We start from the raw sequence: 22448 nt of genomic DNA on the forward strand, positions 1-22448 counted from the left end.
CTCTAATCGGCGATTTTGAACTGCTGCTCATGAAGCCGGCGAGCGGAGAAGGGGGGGATTTTTATGTTTCCGGAAATCATTGAAATACGTGGTGGTGGTAGTGTTGTGTTTGTGTGTATGCACAAAATGAGCACAAGGCTGACGCCGGGGTCACAAACTAGGACGTTTGACGTCAAATACACCCCAGGCCATACATTCATACACCTCCCTCTCTCTAAAACACCTCACCTCTCTAATGCAGTCAAGCTGTGCTCCCTCTATAATGGGTTGCATTGTTGCACAGTATGAGTGTGTGCTGCTGGGGTGGTTTCTATGCCCTAAATGAGCAGCAGCTATGTACTACGCATCCCTACACACATACAAATCCTTTAGGAGTTCTTAAATTGCTTAAGAATGCTTCAACCATAAGAGGAAGAGAGAGAGAGAGAGAGAAAATACAGGAGTGTGTGGTGTGCAGTACAGGAGGCTCAGACTGGGGAGGAGGTGGGCAAGAAAAAAAACAGACTACTACTATATGACAGATACAAATTCTAATGAACATTTCTATCACACGGTTGTTCACCTCTCTCACAAATCAGTCTCCCAACAGGCATTGCCCTACAAAGCCACGCTGTGATTCCTGTTATTTTAAAGCCCTATTTTCCAAATTTAACAGCTCCAGCATGGCACAGAGAGCAAACGCAACAGACTCAGATGATGGTGAGGGAAAAAATTAAATTCGGTCCGATACCCATTTTTGGGGGGACAAACTTGCCGATATTCTATTTTATCAGAGTCAGAGAAATTAAAGAGTATGTTTTCCACACTGAATTCTTATAAATTGCCATCCAAAAACAGCAATTGTCCAATAAATATGCTTCAAATGTTGATTTCTTACATTGTGAAATTAATAACATGAGAATGACTGCACGTGTTCAGATAAGCATAAGATTCCCTTTTTTCATCCTATTTATAAATATATTAGTTATCGGTGGATTTATCGTCCGATACTGATAGAGGTAAAAGGCCAATATTGGCAGATTATATCAGTTTACCGATATTTCGGTCAGACTCTAAAGGGTAGTGGGTATAATTTCACAAAACACCCTCCACAGGACACCCAAGAGGAAGCAGTGGTGAATCAAATCAAAAATACAAATAATATTTTTGTGCTTCCCTTTGAAGAGGAGAGTACGGAATAAAATGTACCCTGACATAAACAAGTTTCCGGTTTAAATTGACTTAACTTTAATTGGCAACACAATGCACAAGAATCCACGGCAGACAAATCACTTAATGAAAGACTGCCAGGAAATAGTGAATTGAAAGGAAACAAATTAAAAGAATGATGGATACTCTCTCTGCATGCTGTCCTCATGTAATTGGGTATGGACCAATTGGAAACATTACCACAGTTCAAACAAGCCCATAAAGGTCTATTGTGGAAAGATAAATAATGTAATCTCCTTGAAAACCAATATAATAAAAAAGCTAATGAAAACAATTTCCATCCCTTCGTATCTCTAAGAAGACAGAATGGCCAGGAATGGCTGAATTAGTGTTTTGAACTTCACAGTGGTTATAAGAGAGGAGGCGGTTTGGCCAATCTTCTATATTATGACTCAGGTAGGCGAATCACTGCAGTCAACAGGGAAAAGTAAAACATTAACCCAAAACTAACCCATACTAGAATGAGTCATATAAAAAAACAAAAACAAAAAAAACAGGCAAATAGCTGTGTGGTCTTATCATGGCATCTATCAAATGTACTGCTATCAGTTAACAAATCAGAAGATTACAGGGACACAGGAACAATCCAATTTCAGATTAGATTCCTAGATGCTATACAATCTAATCTTCACTGTTTCCATCTTATCTTTTGATATAATATGCCTGATGGGCTTTTTGTATTAATTCAATACTGGATCCCTGTCGCTTTGAGGGAGTGAAACGCATAGTTGGCTATAGCGTTGAAATATATTCTACATCACAGCCGGTGACTAGGGCTTTAACAGTGGGCCAAGAATGACTATACCGTGTCTCTACCCGGACCCATGACACCAACAGCATGCAGTAATTAGCTGAGGCAGGCGAGGACTTATTGAGCGCTTCTAGCACCTTATGTTTCAACATTTGTTCAAGACAGCCAATATAAGTCTACCTTCAGGCATTAGCTACGGCTATACTATATTACTATGACATCAAACTGTTAGAATGTGAGAAATGACCAATGCTAAACCAATGTCCTCAATGCAAAACATAAATATATCAATACTCCATATAAATATGTGCACATCACAGCAAGTTACAGACAGAGAGAAAAATAGTTCTACTAAGGACAGTAGAAATGAACCCAACAACCAAGTCCATGGACATTCTCAGAGCCTGAGGTACTCAACTTCATCTGCTCCCTCCTCTTCCAGACTCCTCTCAGCGATGACCTTGTCCAATCACTAATCTCAGCCGGGGCAAAGTGACTCACTGGTCCATAGTAGCAGCCAGCCCACAGACTCACTGGGCTGATGCAATTACAGATTGACTGACCAGCTCTTCCAGAGAGACGGATGGACTCACTCACTAGTCCATAGATGACACCAGGGACAATTCAATATCCTCCTGAGGACAGATCTGGGATGATCATCTAATCCAGGGCTCTCCAACCCTGTCCCTGAAGAGCTACCATCCTGTAGGTCTTCGCTCAAACCCTAATCTACCCATCTGAACCTAATAATTACCTGGTTGACAAGCTGAATCGGGTTAGTTAAAACAGGGGTTGGAGCAACAAAAAACTACAGGAGGGTTGCTCTCCAGGAACAGGGATGGAGAGCCCTGATCTAATCTAATAATGGCGACAGAGGGGATGGCCACCGTTTTATGGGCTCCTGACCAAGTGTGTGTTTATGTGCTGATCTCATATATATATATATATATATATATGGGGGGGGGGTCAAAAGTAAACAGTCAGTATTTGTTGTGGCAACCAGCTGCATTAAGTACTGCAGTGCATCTCCTCCTCATGGACTGCACCAGATTTGCCAGTTCTTGCTGTGATATGTTACCCCACTCTTTCACCAAGGCACCTGCAAGTTCACAGACATTTCTGGGGGGGGGGGGGGGGGGGGGGGGGGGGCCCTAGCCCTCACCCTCACCCTCCAATCCAAAAGGTTCCAGACGTGCTCAATGGGATTGAGATCCGGGCTCTTCGCTGGCCATGGTAGAACACACATTCCTGTCTTGTAGGAAATCACGCACAGAACGAGCAGTATGGCTGGTGGCATTGTCATGCTGGAGGGTCATGTCAGGATGAGCCTGTAGGAAGGGTACCACATGAGGGAGGAGGATGTCTTCCCTATAACGCACAGCGTTGAGATTGCCAGCAATGACAACAAGCGCAGTCCGATGATGCTGTGACACACTGCCCCAGACCATGACGGACCCTCCACATCGATCCCACTCCAGAGTACAGGCCTCGGTGTCACGCTCATTCCTTCGACAATAAACACGAATCCGACCATCACCCCTGGTGAGACAAAACCGCAACTCGTCAGTGATGAGCACTTTCTGCCAGTCCTGTCTGGTCCAGCAACGGTGGGTTTGTGCCCATAAGCGACGTTGTTGCCGTTGATGTCTGGTGAGGACCTGCCTTACAACAGGCCTACAAGCTCTCAGTCCAGCCTCTCTCAGCCTATTGCGGACAGTCTGAGGACTGATGGAGGGATTGTGCGTTCCTGGTGTAACTCGGGCAATTGTTGTTGCCATCCTGTACCTGTCCCGCAGGTGTGATGTTCGGATGTACTGATCCTGTGCAGGTGTTGTTACATGATCAGCTGTCCGTCCTGTCTCCCTGTAGCGCTGTCTTAAGCATCTCACAGTACGGACATTGCAATTTATTGCCCTGGCCACATCTGCAGTCGTGCCTCCTTGCAGCATGCCTAAAGCACGTTCACACAGATTAATCTTTCTGTTGGTGTTTTTCAGAGCCAGTAGAAAGGCCTCTAGTGTCCTAGGTTTTCATAACTGTGACCTTAATTGCCTACAGTCTGTAAGCTGTTAGTGTCTTAACGACCTTTTCACAGGTGCATGTTCATTAGTTGTTTATGGTTCATTGAACAAGCATGGGAAACAGTGTTTAAACCCTTTACAATGAAGATCTTTGAAGTTATTTTGATTTTAAGAATTATATTTGAAAGAAAGGGTCCTGAAAAAATGTACGGGAAGCATAGAAATAGTGCACATAGAACAGATTGACTGCTTCTTATATATATATATATAGATTTGCTTTCAGTGAGAATTACAGAGCTATAACACAATTTCTATGTGAATTTGGTTAGTCACCCAAAAAGTTACATATGGCAGCTTTAACTTGATTATATAACTCAAATGTCAAACAGTATTTTCAAATCAAATCAAAAGTTTATTTGTCACGTGCGCCGAATAGAACAGATGTAGACCTTACAGTGAAATGCTGACTTACAGGATCTAACCAATAATGCAAAAAAGGTATTAGGTGAACAATAGTTACGGAATAAAACAGTAAAAAGACAGTGAAAAAGAGTAGCGAGGCTATATACAGTAGAGAGGCTACATACAGACATCGGTAAGTCAGGCTGATTGAGGTAGTATGTACATGTAGATTTGGTTAAAGTGACTATGCATATATGATGAACAGAGAATAGCAGTAGCGTAAAGGGGGTTGTCGGGTGGTGGGACACAATGCAGATAGCCTGGTTAGCCAATGTGCGGGAGCACTGGTTGGTCGGGTCAACTGAGGTAGTATGTACATATGTACATGAATGTATAGGTAAAGTGACTGTGCATATATGATAAACAGGGGGGTTGGGGGCACACAATGCAAATAGTCCGGGTAGCCATTTGATTACCTGTTCAGGAGTCTTATGGCTTGGGGGTAAAAACTGTTGAGAAGCCTTTTTGTCCTAGACGTGGCACTCCGGTACCGCTTGCCATGCGGTAGTAGAGAGAACAGTCTATGACTGGGGTGACTGGGGTGACTGGGGTCTGACAATTTTTAGGGCCTTCCTCTGACACCGCCTGGTATAGAGGTCCTGGATGGCAGGCAGCTTAGCCCCAGTAATGTACTGGGCCGTACGCACTACCCTCTGTAGTGCCTTGCGGTCGGAGGCCGAGCAGTTGCCGTACCAGGCTGTGATGCAACCAGTCAGGATGCTCTCGATGTTGCAGCTGTAGAACCTTTTGAGGATCTCAGGACCCATGCCAAATCTTTTTAGTTTCCTGAGGGGGAATAGGCTTTGTCGTGCCCTCTTCACGACTGTCTTGGTGTGTTTGGACCATTCTAGTTTGTTGATGATGTGGACACCAAGGAATTTGAAGCTCTCAACCTGCTCCACTACATTCCCGTCGATGAGAATGGGGGCGTACTCAGTCCTCCTTTTCCTGTAGTCCACAATCATCTCCTTAGTCTTGGTTACGTTGAGGGCACCACCCGGCCAGGTCTCTGACCTCCTTCCTATAGACTGTCTCGTCATTGTCGGTGATCAGGCCTACCACTGTTGTGTCGTCTGCAAACTTGGTGTTGGAGTCGTGCCTGGCCATGCAGTCGTGGGTGAACAGGGAGTACAGGAGGGGACTGAGCATGCACCCCTGAGGGGCTCCAGTGTTGAGGATCAGCGTGGCAGATGTGTTGCTACCTACCCTCACCACCTGGGGGCGGCCCGGCAGCAAGTCCAGGATCCAGTTGTAGAGGGAGGTGTTTAGTCCCAGGATCCTTAGCTTTGTGATGAACTTTGAGGTACTATGGTGTTGAACGCTGAGTTGTAGTCAATGAATAACATTCTCACGTAGGTGTTCCTTTTGTCCAGGTGGGAAAGGGCAGTGTGAAGTGCAATAGAGATTGCATCATCTGTGGATCTGATTGCATCATCTGTGGATCTGATTGCATCATCTGTGGATCTGTTTGGGCGGTATGCAAATTGGAGTGGGTCTAGGGCTTCTGGGATAATGTTGTTGATGTGAGCCATGACCAGCCTTTCAAAGCACTTCATGGCTACGGACGTGAGTGCTACGGGTCTGTAGTCATTTAGGCAGGTTGCCTTTGTGTTCTTGGTCACAGGTACTATGGTGGTCTGCTTGAAACATGTTGGTATTACAGACTCAATCAGGGACATGGGACATGTTGAAAATGTCAGTGAAGACACCTGCCAGTTGGTCAGCACATGCCCGGCGCACACGTCCTGGTAATCCGTCTGGCCCCGCAGCCTTGTGTATGTTGACCTGTTTAAAGGTCTTACTCACATCGGCTATGGAGAGCGTGATCACACAGTCGTCCGGAACAGCTGATGCATGCCTCAGTGTTGCTTGCCTCGAAGCGAGCTTAGAAGTGATTTAACTCGTCTCGTAGGCTCGTGTCACTGGGCAGCTTGCGGCTGGGCAGCTTGCGGGCAGCTTGCGGCTGTGCTTCCCTTTGTAGTCTGTAATAGTTTGCAAGCCCTGTCACATATGACGAGCGTCAGAGCCGGTGTAGTATGATTCAATCTTAGCCCTGTATTGACGCTTTGCCTGTTTTATGGTTCGTCGCAGTGCATAGCAGGATGTCTTGTAAGCTTCCGGGTTAGAGTCCCGCACTTTGAAAGCGGCAGCTCTACCCTTTATCTCAGTGCGAATGTTGCCTGTAATCCATAAGTGTCTCACTGCGAATGTTGCCTGTAATCCATGGCTTCTGGTTGGGGTATGTACGTACAGTCACTGTGGGGACGACGTCCTCGATGCACTTATTGATAAAGCCAGTGACTGATGTGGTGTACTCCTCAATGCCATCGGAAGAAATCCCGGAACATGTTCCAGTCTGTGATAGCAAAACAGTCCTGTAGTTAGGCATCTGCTTCATCTGACCACTTTTTTATAGACCGAGTCACTGGTGCTTCCTGCTTTAATTTGATGGTAAGCAGGAATCAGGAGGAGAGTTGTGGTCGGATTTACCAAATGGAGGGCGAGGGAGAGCTTGGTACGCGTCACTGTGTGTGGAGTACAGGTGATCTAGAATTTTTCCCCCTCTGGTTGCACATTTAACATGTTGATAGAAATTTGGTAGAACTGATTTAAGTTTCCCTGCATTAAAGTCTCCGGCCACTAGGAGCGCCGCCTCTGGGTGAGTGGTTTCCTGTTTGCTTATACAGCTGACTGAGTGCTGTCTTAGTGCCAGCATCTGTCTGTGGTGGTAAATAAACAGCCACAAAAAGTATAGCTGAAAACTCTCTAGGAAATTAGTGTGGCCTGCAATTTATCCCAATATACTCTACTTCAGGCGAGCAAAATCGGGTGTTCGCAGTATGTCCTGTGGGTCCTGCTTGTTGAAGAAAAAAATCTTTGTCTAATCCGAGGCGAGTGATCGCTGTCCTGATATCCAGAAGCTCTTTTCTGCCATAAGATAGGGTGGCAGAAACATTATGTACAAAATAAGTTACAAATAACGCAAAAAAAAAAACAACACATAATAGCACAATTGGTTGGGCGCCCGTAAAACTGCTGACATTTCTTCTGGCGACATTTTATCTGTCATGTTAGGTAGTTCACTTCCATTCTGAGTGGTTGATCTAATAATGCATTCTGGAAAATGTTTCTTTCTAATACTTATAATAACATGAAAGGGAATTTGAATTATTAGAGTGGAAGGAAGTAGAGAATAGCATGTCTAGAGTGATGTGAACAGAAAAGAGCACCGGCCAACGCAACACGGCTGTTTGATGTGGCATTAATGTTTGTTACATTCTACTTCCTCCGATTTCCTGCTTCCCCCCCCCCCCCAAACACATACAGTTGAAGTCGGAAGTTTACATACACTTAGGTTGGAGTCATTAAAACTAGTTTTTCAACCACTCCACACATTTCTTGTTAACAAACTATAGTTTTGGCAAGTCGGTTAGGACATCTACTTTGTGCATGACACAAGTTATTTTTCCAACAATTGTTTACAGACAGATTATTTCACTGTATCACAATTCCAGTGGGTCAGAAGTTTACATACACTAACTTGACTGTGCCTTTAAACCGCTCGGAAAATTATAGAAAAGATGTCATGGCTTTAGAAGCTTCTGATAGGCTAATTGCCATCATTTGAGTCAATTGGAGGTGTACCTGTGGATGTATTTCAAGGCCTACCTTCAAACTCAGTGCCTCCTTGCTTGACATCATGGAAAAAAATCAAAAGAAATCAGCCAAGACCTCAGAAAAAAAATTGTAGACCTCCACAAGTCTGGTTCATCCTTGGGAGCAATTTCCAAACAGCTGAAGGTACCACATTCATCTGTACAAACAATAGTACGCAAGTATAAACACCATGGGACCACGCAGCCGTCATACCGCTCAGGAAGGAGAGGCGGTTGGACACCCAGCCATCTATTTTGTGAAGTGCACCAGTCCCTCCTGCTGCAGGAGGGACTGGTGCACTTCACAAAATAGATGGCTTCATGAGGAAAGAAAATTATGTTGAAGCCACATCAAGACATCAGTCAGGAAGTTAAAGCTTGGTCGCAATGGTTCTTCCAAATGGACAATGACCCCAAGCAAACTTCCAAATTTGTGGCAAAATGGCTAAAGGACAACAAAGTCAAGGTATTAGAGTGGCCATCACAAAGCTCTGACCTCATCCTATAGAAAATGTGTGGGCAGAACTGAAAAAGCGTGTGCGAGCATGGAGGCTTACAAACCCGACTCAGTTACACCAGGTTTGTGAGGAAGAAATTCACCCAACTTATGTGGGAAGCGTGTGGAAGGCTACCTGAAACGTTTAACCCAAGTTAAACAATTTAAAGGCATTGCTACCAAATACTAATTGAGTGTATGTAAACTTCTGACCCACTGGGAATGTGATGAAAGAAATAATTCTCTACTATTTTTCTGACATTTCACATTCTTAAAATAAAGTGGTGATCCTGACTGACCTAAGACAGGGAATTTTTACTAGGATTAAATGTCAGGAATTGTGAAAAACTGAGTTTAAATGTATTTGGCTAAGGTGTATGTAAACTTCCGACATCAACTGTAGACGTTTAATATTCTCATGAATGTAATGCACAGTTGACACTATTGTCCAGGGAACACTTTACTTGAAGCCCCCACCAACCCCTACATTACACTGTTGTAACAATAACACTGTATTTATGTTGTATGTACCTTATCAGCCTACCAGCTGTAAAGTTCAGTTCGGAAATCAAAGATTCTTCTTCATTTCTCTATCGCTCCACCTCTCCATCGATCTCTATCCCTCCGTCTCTCACCTGTCATAGTGAAACCCTGAGAATAGATGATCTCTCCATCTCCGTAGAAGAGTTCGTCGTCATCCTCATCATCCTGGTCGGCGTAGCCGTGCAGGTGCTCCAGGTAGGGCAGTACGGTCATACTACGCCACGCGTCCCTCCGGTCAGCACTGGGGGGCATGGGCACCAGAGGCTCCGTTGCAGGGTGTTTCTTCCTCACCCAGCTAAAACCACAGAACATTGGTTATAGAATAAAAAAATTTGGGGGCGATATATGCCTTTCATTTAGGACCCATCAAGCTTATTCTTTATTTGTGCAGCTAATTTAGCATTTATTTAGCCAGGTGAGTCAGTTGAGAACCAATTCTTAATAATGCTGGAGATGCCCAAGGCAAAAGACTCAGTGACACCTTATTTGCTTAAAGGGATACTTTGGGATTTTAGCAATTAGACCCTTTATCTACTTAACCAGTCATATTAACTTGTGGATAAAATGTGCATCTCTGTGTCCAGTATGTTAGAGGTAGTTTCACGAGCCAATGCTAAATAGTGTTAGCACAATGACTGGAAGTCTATGGGTATCTGCTTCAAGTCATTGCGCTAATGCTAGTTAGCAACTTCCTTCAAACTTCACGCATCTGACTCAGGCGAAGTCGATAAAGGACCTCATTGTCAAAATCCCGAAGTATCCCTTTAAACAAGAGGATTTGCTTATGGAAACATCACAATACAGTGCCTTTAGAAAATATTAACATCCCTTTGCTTTTTTCTCCCAAGAAATGTGTTACAACCGGAATTTAAAATGTATTCAATTGAGATTGTGCGTTACTGGCCTCACACACACACACACAACCCCATAATGTCAAAGTGGAATTATGTTTTTGTGAATTTTTACAAATTAATTAAAAATGAAAAGTGGAAATGTCTCAAGTCAATAAGTATTCAACCTTTGTTATGGCAAGCCTAAATAAGTTCAGGAGTAAAACTTTGCTTAACAAGTCACATAAGTTGCATGTGCAATAATAGTGTTTAACATGATTTTTGAATTACTTCCACATCTCTGTTTCCCCACACATACAGATAATTGTAAGGTCCCACAGTCAAACAGTGAATTTCAACCAGTAAGACCAGGGAGGTTTTCCAATGCTTGTAAATGAGAACTTGTTCTCAACTAGCCTACCTGATTAAATAAAGGTGAAATAAATAAATAAAATAAATGCCTCGCAAAGGCAGGCACCGATTGGTAGATGGGTAAACATTTTAAAAGCAGACATTGAATATCCCTTTGAGCATGGTGAAGTTATTAAATCCAGTTTTGATGGTGTATCAATACACCCAGTCACTACAAAGATACAGGCATCCTTCCTAACTCAGATGCCAGAGAGGAAGGAAACCGCTCAGGGATTTCACCATGAGGCCAATGGTGATTTTAAAACAGTTACCGAGTTTAATGGCTGTGATAGGAGAAAACTGAGGATGGATCAACAAAATTGTAGTTACTCAAGAATACTAACCTAAATGACAGAGTGAAAAGAAGGAAGCCTGTACAGAATAAAGATTCCTGTTTGCAATAAGGTACTAACGTAAAACTGCAAAAAAAAATCCTGAATAGAAAGCGTTATGTTTGTGGCAAATCCTACACATTTGAGTTGCTTACCAAGATGACATTGAATGTTCCACGTTATAGTTTTGACTTAAAAATCGGCTTGAAATTCTATGGCAGACTTGAAAATGCCTGTCTAGCAATGATCGACAACCAACTTGACGGAGCTTGAAGAATTTTAAAAAGAAAAATGTGCAAATATTGTACAATCCAGGTGTGCAAAGCTCTTAGAGACTTGCCCAGAAAGACTCACCTGTAATCGCTGCCAAAGGTGATTCTAACATGTATTGCCTCAGGGTTGTGAATACTTATGTCAATTAGATATTTCCATATTTCATTTTCAATAAGTTTTTTTTTTTGAAACAGGTTTTCACTTTGTCATTATGGAGTATTGTGTGTAGATGAGTGAATTATAATTTGTAGAATCCATTTTGAATTCAACAAAATGTAGAATAAGTCAAGGGGTATGAACACGTTCTGAAGGCACTGTATATGTAACATATGCAACATCCTTGTTAAATGTGTGAAAGAAACTACTAAAGGGGGAATGTCCCAGGGCTCTGCAGCTGACATGTAGAGGAACATGGGGACAGGCTTTGACATCTCTATGACAAAGAGGCAAGCTTCTGTCATATGCCACGTCATTAGACAGTGTGTGTTCTCTCCAGACCTGGGTTCAAATACAATTTCAATTATTTTAAATTACTTTTAAATACATTTCAAAGTAAGAATTTCTAGATGTTTTTCCTTTGAAGATAAATTCTAATATTCCACTAATTGTATTTGGAAATACAGTTGGAAAGTATCAGCGTGTATTTGAAAATACTCAAATACACAGGCAAGTGTATTTTCAAATACAAATACTCCCTTGCATTTGAATCCAGGTCAGTTTGGGCCTAGAGTTTTGAAATAATGTATTTGGGAATAAGTATTTGAAAATAGTTTCAAATAACAGGCCGTTTATAGACATTTTTTAAAATACTCCTAAGACTGGTAGTTGATTCAGCACCACATTATTAGAAAATACTCAATTACATAGAATAAGTATTTAAATAACAAATACTTAGATAATGTATTTGAAGCCAGGTCTGGTTCTCTCTTACTCATTTACACATCAAATAGCGTGCGCACACACACACACACACACACACACGTTAGGGGCTCCTAATTAGGGGGCATGGTGGAAACAGCTGGTCTCCCCCAAGAGCACAGGCCTTTCATGTGTTTCATATTAAAAAAAAAAAGACACTCCCTGTCATCCATTACTATCATAGTAATTTGACATGCAAATACTCAACTACTGTACTGAAGTACAGTACAGAGATAGAGACTTGTTAGTGTAAAAAGCCTACTCCCAAGCCAGCTTCAAAGCCAAATCTCCAGTGTCCTCACATTGGGCTAAATACTAGTGATGGGGGGTTCCCCTCGTCTCTCTGCAGCAGACATATGGTGAGCAATATGTTTGGAACACCAAATCGCAATAAAATCACAATATCGAATCACAATACTGTATCGTATTGTGAGGTCCCTGGAAACACCCAGCCCTAGTAAATACAGGACAACAAAGTAGTCTTTGCAGCCAGACATGATTTGCTCTGAAGTAGGCAGATTATAAGTGCAGATTAAGGACAACATAAGCAGAGCCGCAATGCACAACAATAGAGCGATGTGTCATGACAACTGACCAAGGATTTCTTTGTCATTCTCACTGCAGTATGTGTCACCACTAATCTCCTGCATGTCATGAAGCAGAATCATTTTGACAGGGCTCATATTTTAGGAGGCAGAAATGTCCCACGTCCCCTTCCTCCTATTGCCAGAAATAGTGAAGAGCTAAGCAACACACTATGTAACAGGCAGCTTCCTTTCGGAGAGAGGAGTGAGTAATGGTAGAGAGGCCTGTGGAGACCTTGGCCTTTTGTTTCGTAACACATGGAGCGTCAGTGACGACAGCCTTGCCATGGGGCCACAGAGGTAGGTGTATGTGCGCACAGTATGAGTGTGTGTGTGGGTGCATGCGTTTTCTGTACATTGTGACTTGGGATTGATTATGTGTGTTTTCTGTACGTTGCGTGTACAACTCCTCTTTTACGTTCAATCTACACCTCCATCCAAAATCTTCTCCATCTTTTCCATGATTATAACAGGACACACTCCCACTCACTGCTATTCACTGATCAAGTGCTGCAGCCATTCTCCTCCACCTCCGCTCACTAGTTATATAAAGAAGGCTAACCAATGGAATAAGCAATAAGCAGTTACTTAAAGCAACTGATATGTATACTGAACAAAAATATAAAATGCAAAAGTGTTGGTCCCATGGGTCATGAGCTGAAATAAAAGATCCCCGAAATGTTCCATACAACATTCCACAGGCCACAATCAACAGCCTGATCAACTCTATGAGAAGGAAATGTGTAGCACAGCATGAGGCAAGCGGTGGTCACACCAGATACTGACTGGTTTTCTGATCCATGCCCCTACTTAAAAAAAAAACATATCTGTGACCAACAGATGCATATCAGTATTCCCAGTCATGTGAAATCCATAGATAAGGGCCTATTGAATGTATTTCAATAGGCCCTGATTTCCTTATATGAACTATAACTCAGTAAAATATTTGAAATTGTTGCATCTATATTTGTGTTCAGTGTATAATTGTGATGTGCATTTAAGACAAGGCCAGTAAAATGTGTAGGTTAGGATAATACATTGTGTGTGTGTGTGTGTGTGTGTGTGTGTAGGGTAGGATAATAAGTATCAAGCCTCCATAATGCAGCCTAGTGAAGCTGCTTCACCTAACGAGAATGGGGCCCCTAAGGAGCCGGGACATTAAAGTTGCATTGACTCCAGCATGGTGTCGCTACCCATTGTAATTCTCCTTAATGTTAATATTTGCACAGAGCTGGGTAATTAATTTTAAAGACCCATCTGCCCTTTTGCCTGGTTAAATATTTATACAGTCGTTTCTCTCCAGCTCCTATTTACGCCTCCTTATCCTTGGTTTATTTTGGCATGGCCACACATAGAAGGACCACATATGAAGGAGCGATTGATTACATACTCTTGAATAATTGCTTGTTATTAACATGCACTAAGGTAGGTTAGGCAACACGGGACGCACTACATCCTATCATGATGTGCAATCCATACCTGGAAGTGAAAGGAACTTGAAGTTAAAACACATTTGCTATCAAATTAATAAACTATGAATAAGCCATGTTAATAAACTGAATATTGAAAAAGCATATGCTAGACGTATCTAAACCAACTCTCCAACACAGTTCATTTAATGCGATGCAGTGCCGTAGACCGCTGCGCAACTCGGGAGGCCAACATAGTTCATTACAAGCATGTGTGTGTATCTACACTACCTGCTTTCATCATTTTTCTCTCATTCCATTTTGCACCCAATACAGTGAGCCAAAATGAAATATGATTTTAAAGCAGTTTTGAGAGGCCCACGGTGAATACAATACGTGATTTTCCCTCCCTCCCCGAGCTCTAGCATCACACAGATACGCTTCAGTCATCTGTTGCCATGGTAACTGCAGCCGGCATTCACCAGAGCATCAGCCCATGTTGTCAAGAGTCTTTAAGGGCTTGGGGGGAAAAAAACTGGAAAGTTAGGAGTAGAGAGAGGGAGCGATAGATTGGCTGGGCAGGGAAATGCTGCCTGTCTGACTGATGCCTTTTTAACTACAGCTCATCTGAAGCCCTGAGGTAGCACCAAATAAGGCAACGGCTCTCACTACCACATGACTTCTTGGTGATGTTAGATAGAGGCATACAAAAGGTTGGAAGCATAATTGGTTGTAACTAGGGTTGAATGGCGGGAACCCGGTTACCGAGATGCATTGCCCAAAACCACTCCCTTCTCCCAGGATAAATAGCTGCGAGAACCCAGTAAATTATTTACATGAAAAGCATGGCGTGAAATGGAACTGTTAAATTATATGCAATGTCTAAATCTGGCTTCGCTACGGCCTCTGCATGATGAATCAATCCTTAGGGTAGACAGCCCATCTCACTATGGAGCAGCAGTTGCATGTAGACCCATGATCTCATCACGGTAACTTTATTTTCTTGTGACAGGTAGGCCTACACTTGCTGCAGCATAGCCTATGTTACAATAATATAAAGACAGAATGCGTGTCTAATTTACCCATCCATCTGGCGTTAAACTGCAGTTGCAGTTTAAAAACAGCCCATCACTCGAATATCTTTACTTTAAATCATTGCACGCGCGCGCACTCTTTCTATGTCCTCTCTCTCCAACTACATTCAAATTGCATCCAAAACAGATGTTCTAGATTTATATATAGATGTTCTAGTCTATGTCTTTCAGGTAATAAATTCAATGCAGTATCAGCCTTTATATTAGGCTAATTAATGATGGGTTATGTATAATAAGATTCTAACTTATAGCCGCTGTCTCATGCGCAATACGGAACCTCCCGTGTTCCGCTGGCCTCTCTCCTGAAATAACGCTCCTTAGCTCTTGGAGTCCCATGCAGGAAAAACTAGACTGGAATAGCTTGCTGGACATGATTTCTTATTCCAATAGACTATTCGAATAGGGATGCAAGCTTGTTTCCTGAATGCTAAATACAGCAGCCAATAGAACTCATGGGTAGTGTGAAAGAAGAGCAAACGCGCAATAGCGGTCTGTAGCAGTTATTTGTTCAGACCCTTAACCGTTCAATCTTCGTGAAGAGAAGTGAAAGCCTTTTGCGTCTAATTCTAAACCTATATTATTCAAGGATGTTATTAGAATGATGAAGATAAGGACAACAAAACGTATTTCATTTAACTGTTGAAAGCGAGGAAGGAATGAAGCAACAATAGAGAGAAAGAGAAGGTAGGCTATAACATTAGGGGAAATATTTAAGATATATATGCGTCAGCCTACTGATTATATAAACAGGCCCTATTACATTTCATAATGTAAATAAAATTTGCTAGCCCATACTTGTAACTTTGTAAGCCCCATGGGCTATTATGTGTTTCTGTGGTGCGTAATGTGCAGTAGCCTATATCATATAGGTTATGTATTGTAAACAAACAGGAACTGCATTACCATAAAAGCCTGTACCAACACAATGGGCCTCATATTAGACCTCCACATGATACAAGAAAGAGGCAGTGGGTTCTGTTTTCTCCTCCCATCATTATCGAAATGATACAATTTGGCCTTCAACAGAACACAGATGCAAACGACAACAAATCTATCACAAAAGTGACAGCTTGTTTCCTCGAGCACTTTACATTCATCATCCTATGTTGAAAAGAAATAGATTGGACATTGCTCATCACCGGACTGCTGTCCCCCCCCCCCAATTAATCTCCGATTTAATTTTCATTTCAATTAAGAGCACTCTCTTCAGCAAGTATGGAGGTAAGTTCAATTGCTGCTTCAGCTAGAAAGGGAGCACGATGACTTACTTGTGTTGTCTAATGTTTTGTATTGAGAACCTCTTCTCAGGGTCATACTCAAGCATTCCTGGAAGAAAAATACAAAAATTAATTATTGACAGTTTCGTAATAATTTGATGAGATGCATTTATTCCTTTCATTATGTCCTTATTTTTGTGCGGTGTATAAAATCCGGGCTATTTGACAACAATGAACAGACAATTGAGCATAATGACCGTTTCCATCGAGAAAAACAGAGTGCCTGTCCTGCGAACACATCTTTATCTGAGAAATGTTTTCAGTACACTGCATATTCGTGACACATCAAAATAACAATGGTTGTGACACACAAGGTACAATCACCCCAGAGCCATCTCCAAAAGACAAACCTCCAAGAATGAATCACTACTAACTGCTAAGTACATTTGAGTGGTCAAATTAAGTCCAATAAAGAGGAAAATCTATAATTCTGTGGCCATACCCATCTTGTAATGAGTGATTCCCCACAAAACCAGGACAAAAAGATGCCATGATTTGGGGGATTTTCACAAAATGTTATCCACTGAATGGTCCTTTGGAGGAATAATTGTTGACATATATATCTAAAAGAATAATTGAGAAATAATTGATCAAAGTTGGCATCCCTAAAATACTCTTACTACTGCAGCTAATGCTTTCATCTCTAATAAGGCTTAATAACATGAAATAGAATATTGGGAGTGCCAGCAGCAGTGTTAGTCAGTCTAGACCAGGGCTCTTTAACCCTGTTCCCAGAGTTACCCTCCTGTAGGTTCAGTCCAACCCCAGTTATAACTAACCTGATTAAGCTTATCCACCAGCTAATTATTAGAAACAGGTGACCTTGAGTAGGGTTGGAGTGAAACCCTACAGGAAGGTAGTTCTCCAGCAACAAGGTTGGAGAGCCCTGATCTAGACTCTTACCTCTTAACAGGCTAGAGAGCAGAGGGCCACACTCCTCTGGAACACTGTAGTCTCCCTTCCCAATGTTCTCAAACAGCTTATAGATGTTGTCACCTTCGAAAGGGTACAGGCTGGTTGTTATGTTATAACTGAAAGAAAAAAATACAATTCCAAAATCAAGAAGAGTACTTTAATGAAGAATAATCTCCAGGGGTGCAACTTTCACTGGGGATGCATGTCCCCCCCACATTCTTAAATTACATTTTTGTCCCCCCCAGTATTATCATTGGAATGTGGCACAAAAACAAGGCAACAGTGTGGTTTAGGACCATGCGGACGCCTCCGAGCAGTCATGTAGGTTTCACATTATTAGACAGCAAAGCATGTTCAATTCAATAAATTGTATTTTTCCCCCAAGAGGCATGAAATAAATATGCCAACTGAAACAATTAATGTCAGAGTGGCCACTCACAGTGTGACACCAGCAGACCAGATGTCCACTTTGAACCCTGAGAAGGTGTCCAGGCCGTTGGCGATCTCTGGGGGCTGGAAGGCCGGAGAGCCCTGGCTCGTACAACACGTGTCGTCCTCTGCAAATGGGTGCAGCGCCTTGGGAGGGAAAACAGGAATACACAGATAATCATTCGGCCCCATAAAGGTAACCCAATTAAAGGGCAATATAAAGTGGATATCTGAAAACAGTCAGAGGACTAGGGGCTCACCTCTGCTACACCCAGGTCGGAGATTCTTAGTGCGCCATCCGTCGTCAGCAGTAGATTCCCTGGTTTAATATCTTTGTGAACTATTCCTTGGCTGTGCAAATATTCCAAGCCGTCTAGCAGCTGGCAAAAGTACCTGGGGAAAAAATAGCAATACATCTGTATTAATGTCACTGTTTGGTGTTAGTGTTTGGCCAGATATCTTTAAGCCACATATCTATAACTATTGAATTGAGATGTAAGATAAACATACCCATGAGCTTGAAAGATTGGAAACCTTTTCTCATCAACACTGTCCAACATCTCCTGCATTCCACATACACAATATTCCATCACCATATACGTAGGCAGAGTCAAGGAAAAGAGACAAGGTGGCAATGGTTTCATACTGGTAATTTAGCAAGGCGCCAAAACAAACGTGCTATACATCTTCATCACCAAAGGATTTATATTAATTCTACACAAATAACCTTGAATTCTAATGTCTATTACAGTACTGATCAATGTGGTTGACTGACTAGTCACTAATCCATGAAACTAGCTAGAGACACAAAATATAAATCTATCCAAGTCTGGGAACATGCAATGTCCTTGAGAATACATTCATCTTCCTGAATGGACAAGGCAATAAAAGCGTACAAATTGTCAAAATGAATGTCAAAACAATACTCATTTCTGTATTCACACTCCTCAGGGTCACTTATAGAAGGCACTCATCTAGCCAGCATCCTCGGCCAGAGCGGGGAGGAGAGAGGCGTGAAAGGGGATCATTAGTTCCTATAATAATGTTCTCACCTCAACAATTACCCTAAAATGCCAATTGGGATTTATTTGACCTGACATTGGCAGAATCCTTCATGATCCTAAAGAGCAGGTTCTAAAGCCATCTTAAGTGTTAACTGTACTAAAATGTATTGGGGAGACCCTTTTAATGTCAGAGACAAAGGCTACTGAGTGTCTATGTAGTGTAGAGCAGCAGACTAAGGACAAGCCAGAGATCATTACAATCAAAGACAGTGAGTTGGGGGTGCAGAAGGTAAAAATGCCTTGTGAAGTTAGTTAGTCCATCTGATTTAACCTTGCCTTTATCTCCCCAAGAGGCCAACAGAGACCCCTTGTGGTCATACTGCTAAATTACAGCAACATGAGCTTTGAAGGACAGTGCATGCTTGTTTTTACAGTTGATCTGCATAGCTTACTCCACAACTGTTCCATGGGACAAGATAATTCTCCAGATGTGAGGAAAAAAGTCATCCCAAAATAGACTAGCCTAACCCACTATCCACACATTATGCTTGAACAAATCTTATGCAGTGCTTGCGAAGGCTTTGTTAGTGCGACTTGTATGACTCGTGAGACATCACTATGGTTTAGATCAGGGGTGGGCAAAATTTTGGGTCGAGGGCCACATCGGGATTTTTGAAATTTAACAGAGGACTGCATTTTTTGGGGGACAAATTGTTTGTTAAAATCAATTTGCGGGGGCATCCTGAGTGGCGCAGCGGTCTAAGGCACTGCATCGCAGTGCTTGAGGCATCACTACAGACCCGGGTTAGATCCCAGGCTGTGTCAGAGCTGGCCGTGACCGGGAGACCCACGAGGCAGCGCACAATTGGCCCATCGTCATCCGGGTTAGGAGAGGGTTTGGCAGACTGAGATTTCCTTGTCCCATCGCGCTCTAGCGAATCTTGTGGCGGGCCGGGCGCAGTGCACACTGATGCGGTCGCCAGGTGCACAGTGTTTCCTCTGACACATTGGTGTGGCTGGGTGAAGCGGGCATCGTGTCAAGAAGCAGTGCAGCTTGGCTAGGTCGTGTTTTGGAGGACGCACGGCTCTCGACCCTTGCCTCTCCCAAGCCCATAAGGGAGTTGTAGCGATGGGACAAGTCTGTAACTACCAATTGGATACCACGAAATTGGCGAGAAAAAAAAAGTAAAAAAAAAAATGTATATCTCCAAAAAAAAAGTACATTTAATGTTTCGTTGGCCGGATTCAAGTGCCGGATAGGACCCGTGGGGCATACTTGGCCCCTCCCCTTGGTTTAGATACTCATGCTAAAGAATATTTTTTTTTTTTAAAGGATATATCTTTTGTTTCTCCTCATTATACAAAACTTCGACCAACTGGATAATATTCTTGTGCCTCAATCTTCGTAGCAGCTGAATCTCTCTGTAAAGAAATAAAAGTGTTTAGATATGGTAATAGAAAAACTGGAGTAATTGCACTATGAAATAATAATGCATTTTCACCAGCACTCACAACAAAAGATACAGGGCAAAAGTAATTTGAACAACCTTCATGTTGTTTTATCTTCTGGCCTTTCAAAGGCAAGATTTATTGAGGTAAAAATGTGTGTCCTGAAAAGCTCAATTTACATCCCACTTCAATCAATAGTGAGGTTAATTTTACATTCAGTAATTCCTCAGAGTAACTCCTGAAGTACATAATCTGACTAGAAGCTTATTCACACACCAAAACAACAAATACATCATCAACACAGCTAGCTTACTCTAGAGATCAACACTAAAAGCACTGAAAAGCCATGCAAAGCATTCCACATACTTTTTAACATTTTGCTCCCCATTGGGGATGCGTCTCAGCTTCTTCTTCTTGAGGATCTTGACTGCCCTCCTGCAGAGGGTCTCAGAGTCCAGCATCTCCTTCACCTTCCCGTAGGAGCCCTCCCCCAGCAGGTCTCCCATCAGGTACTTCCCAATCAGCTTGGCCTTCTTCCTCCGCGGCTCGTAGATGACTTCAGTGGAGTCGATGCGGTGGATGAAGGTTTCCATGCACATGGTCAAGTCATTCTCCAAATAGTCCATGTGTTCATGGATGTCCTCGTCATTCATGGTTGCCGCTTCCCTTCAGCAACGTGACTGTTCTTTAATACTACTGTACTGTTTGTTTCTGGATGCCCTGGGTCGGACAATATGAAATTGCAAGAAAAATATTCCAATAGTGAATATTGAAATGCAGGATGTTGCAACTGCAGAAAGGCTACAGAATGTTCTCCTTAACCTGCTGACCATGCAGCACTGCTTGAGCAGATAAGTGAGTGGATTGGGTTTGGGTACAGTCCAATATTACAATGTCTACAGTGTCTGGCTATGGTATGAGGGAATGGTTTGGTTCTTTGTTCTCTGATGATATAGGCCTATTCCCTCCTTCTTAGCCATGTCCTTGTGACACCTGGGACATGCAGTGTTGTGATGTGTGCAGCTTTCTTTGGTTCTTGGTGAATGTCATGTTTTGGGCAACTTAATTGTGAATCTGGTATATGATTTTCATTGAGTTCTTCTACAATGTTTAGCTGATCTAATTTTCTACCTCCATCCCATGTACCGAATAAATCCGGGGTACTTGCCAAGACTGCAAAACTGGTCTGCCAGCGTCAATGAATCGTTGCAGGGATCCTCAGATCTGCATTACAAATGCACAATCGCATAAGCATTTTGATGAAATCGCATAAGCATTTTGATGAAATTCACATCATGAGATGGCACCTTCCAAATGCTTGGAATATGACAAATACTACCAATGACATGGATGTGCTATCATAACGATTAACATTTGAATACTATCTCCAATTACAACAAACAATGCTAAATATTCTTGTGAACATCACATCCATTCAACAACAATAGCAGGTCATGGGTAATATACAGTAATCAGTGAGATAGGAAAGTGCAAACCAGCAGATAGCTAGCGAGGCTAGATAGCTTCCGTACGGGCACACAGAGGCACAATAACAATTCTGAGATTCGATTCATTGTAGCAGCCAACTCTTGTGTAATAACAATATCTCCCCAACTAGCTAGCCTGTTTGCCAAATAGCTCTTCACTACTGTAACGCTTCGCAGTCACATCCACAAACCAAGCAATGTTATTAGCATTCGGCTAGCTAGCTTAGCAAGCGTCCTAGATAGATAGCTAGCTAGCTATGTACGACCAACCTGCTAGATAACGTAACGAACGCTACATTTATTTCACGTCTCCTGCCGCCACGTCATTTTTCATAACATTTGCAGTTACGGGGTACATGTTTTGTATGTTGAAAGAGGTCAACTTTACCTTGTATGCTACTTGACCGATATCATCGATTGCTCATGTAGAAGTGCTGGATGTCAGAAACGCCTCCATCTTGTTTACATACTCCATGCTCCAAACCAAAGACAGTACAATATGAAGATAGGGTCAAACTGCTTCTCCAATAGAAATCCCCGATCACAGTTGTAGGCGATGTCATGGCGACGTTGACTAGCAAGGCGCATGCGTATAAATACGTCATCGTGTCTAATGGCCGTCTCGCGCTAAACTCAAACAAATCAAAGGCACTCCTTCGATATAAAGTTGTTTTAGACTAAAATAAAAACGTTTCAGTTTGTCACTTTCTCGATATTGGAGTAGTAATATGTTCAACTACTTAAGTACTTGTCTTGAATCTAGGTTGTGCATTTAGATTTCGAGAAAATTAACAACTAAGGAATACTTTTTAATTTCTCTCATTAACTCATTCTCTCATTAACTTAAGCCCCAAACCCCGGCCTGGTCTGTTTGGTCTGTTTCGCAAGCGTTCCCGGA

General features: G+C 42.4%; 1 protein-coding gene across 2 annotated transcripts in view; it reads right to left on the minus strand.

Moving 5' to 3' along the window:
* The window catches only part of LOC115158222 (serine/threonine-protein kinase STK11), a 32478-nt gene extending 10392 nt beyond the window's left edge, over positions 1 to 22086 (minus strand). Inside the window, exons 1-9 of one of the 2 annotated variants that reach the window (XM_029706901.1) lie at positions 21939 to 22086; positions 20430 to 21287; positions 19953 to 20036; positions 18121 to 18210; positions 17871 to 18003; positions 17621 to 17757; positions 17170 to 17297; positions 16258 to 16315; positions 9231 to 9433 (exon numbers count right to left, since the gene is read on the minus strand). In XM_029706901.1, the coding sequence (XP_029562761.1) occupies positions 9231 to 9433; positions 16258 to 16315; positions 17170 to 17297; positions 17621 to 17757; positions 17871 to 18003; positions 18121 to 18210; positions 19953 to 20036; positions 20430 to 20716 (1120 nt within the window). In that variant the 5' untranslated portion in view covers positions 20717 to 21287; positions 21939 to 22086. The remainder of the gene's footprint in view (positions 1 to 9230; positions 9434 to 16257; positions 16316 to 17169; positions 17298 to 17620; positions 17758 to 17870; positions 18004 to 18120; positions 18211 to 19952; positions 20037 to 20429; positions 21288 to 21938) is intronic. The other variant, XM_029706900.1, reaches the window with a different exon arrangement.
* Between the last annotated feature and the right edge of the window lie 362 nt (positions 22087 to 22448).

This window comes from Salmo trutta, chromosome 22 (genome assembly GCF_901001165.1).
Source record: "Salmo trutta chromosome 22, fSalTru1.1, whole genome shotgun sequence".
Lineage (NCBI taxonomy): Eukaryota > Metazoa > Chordata > Actinopteri > Salmoniformes > Salmonidae > Salmo > Salmo trutta.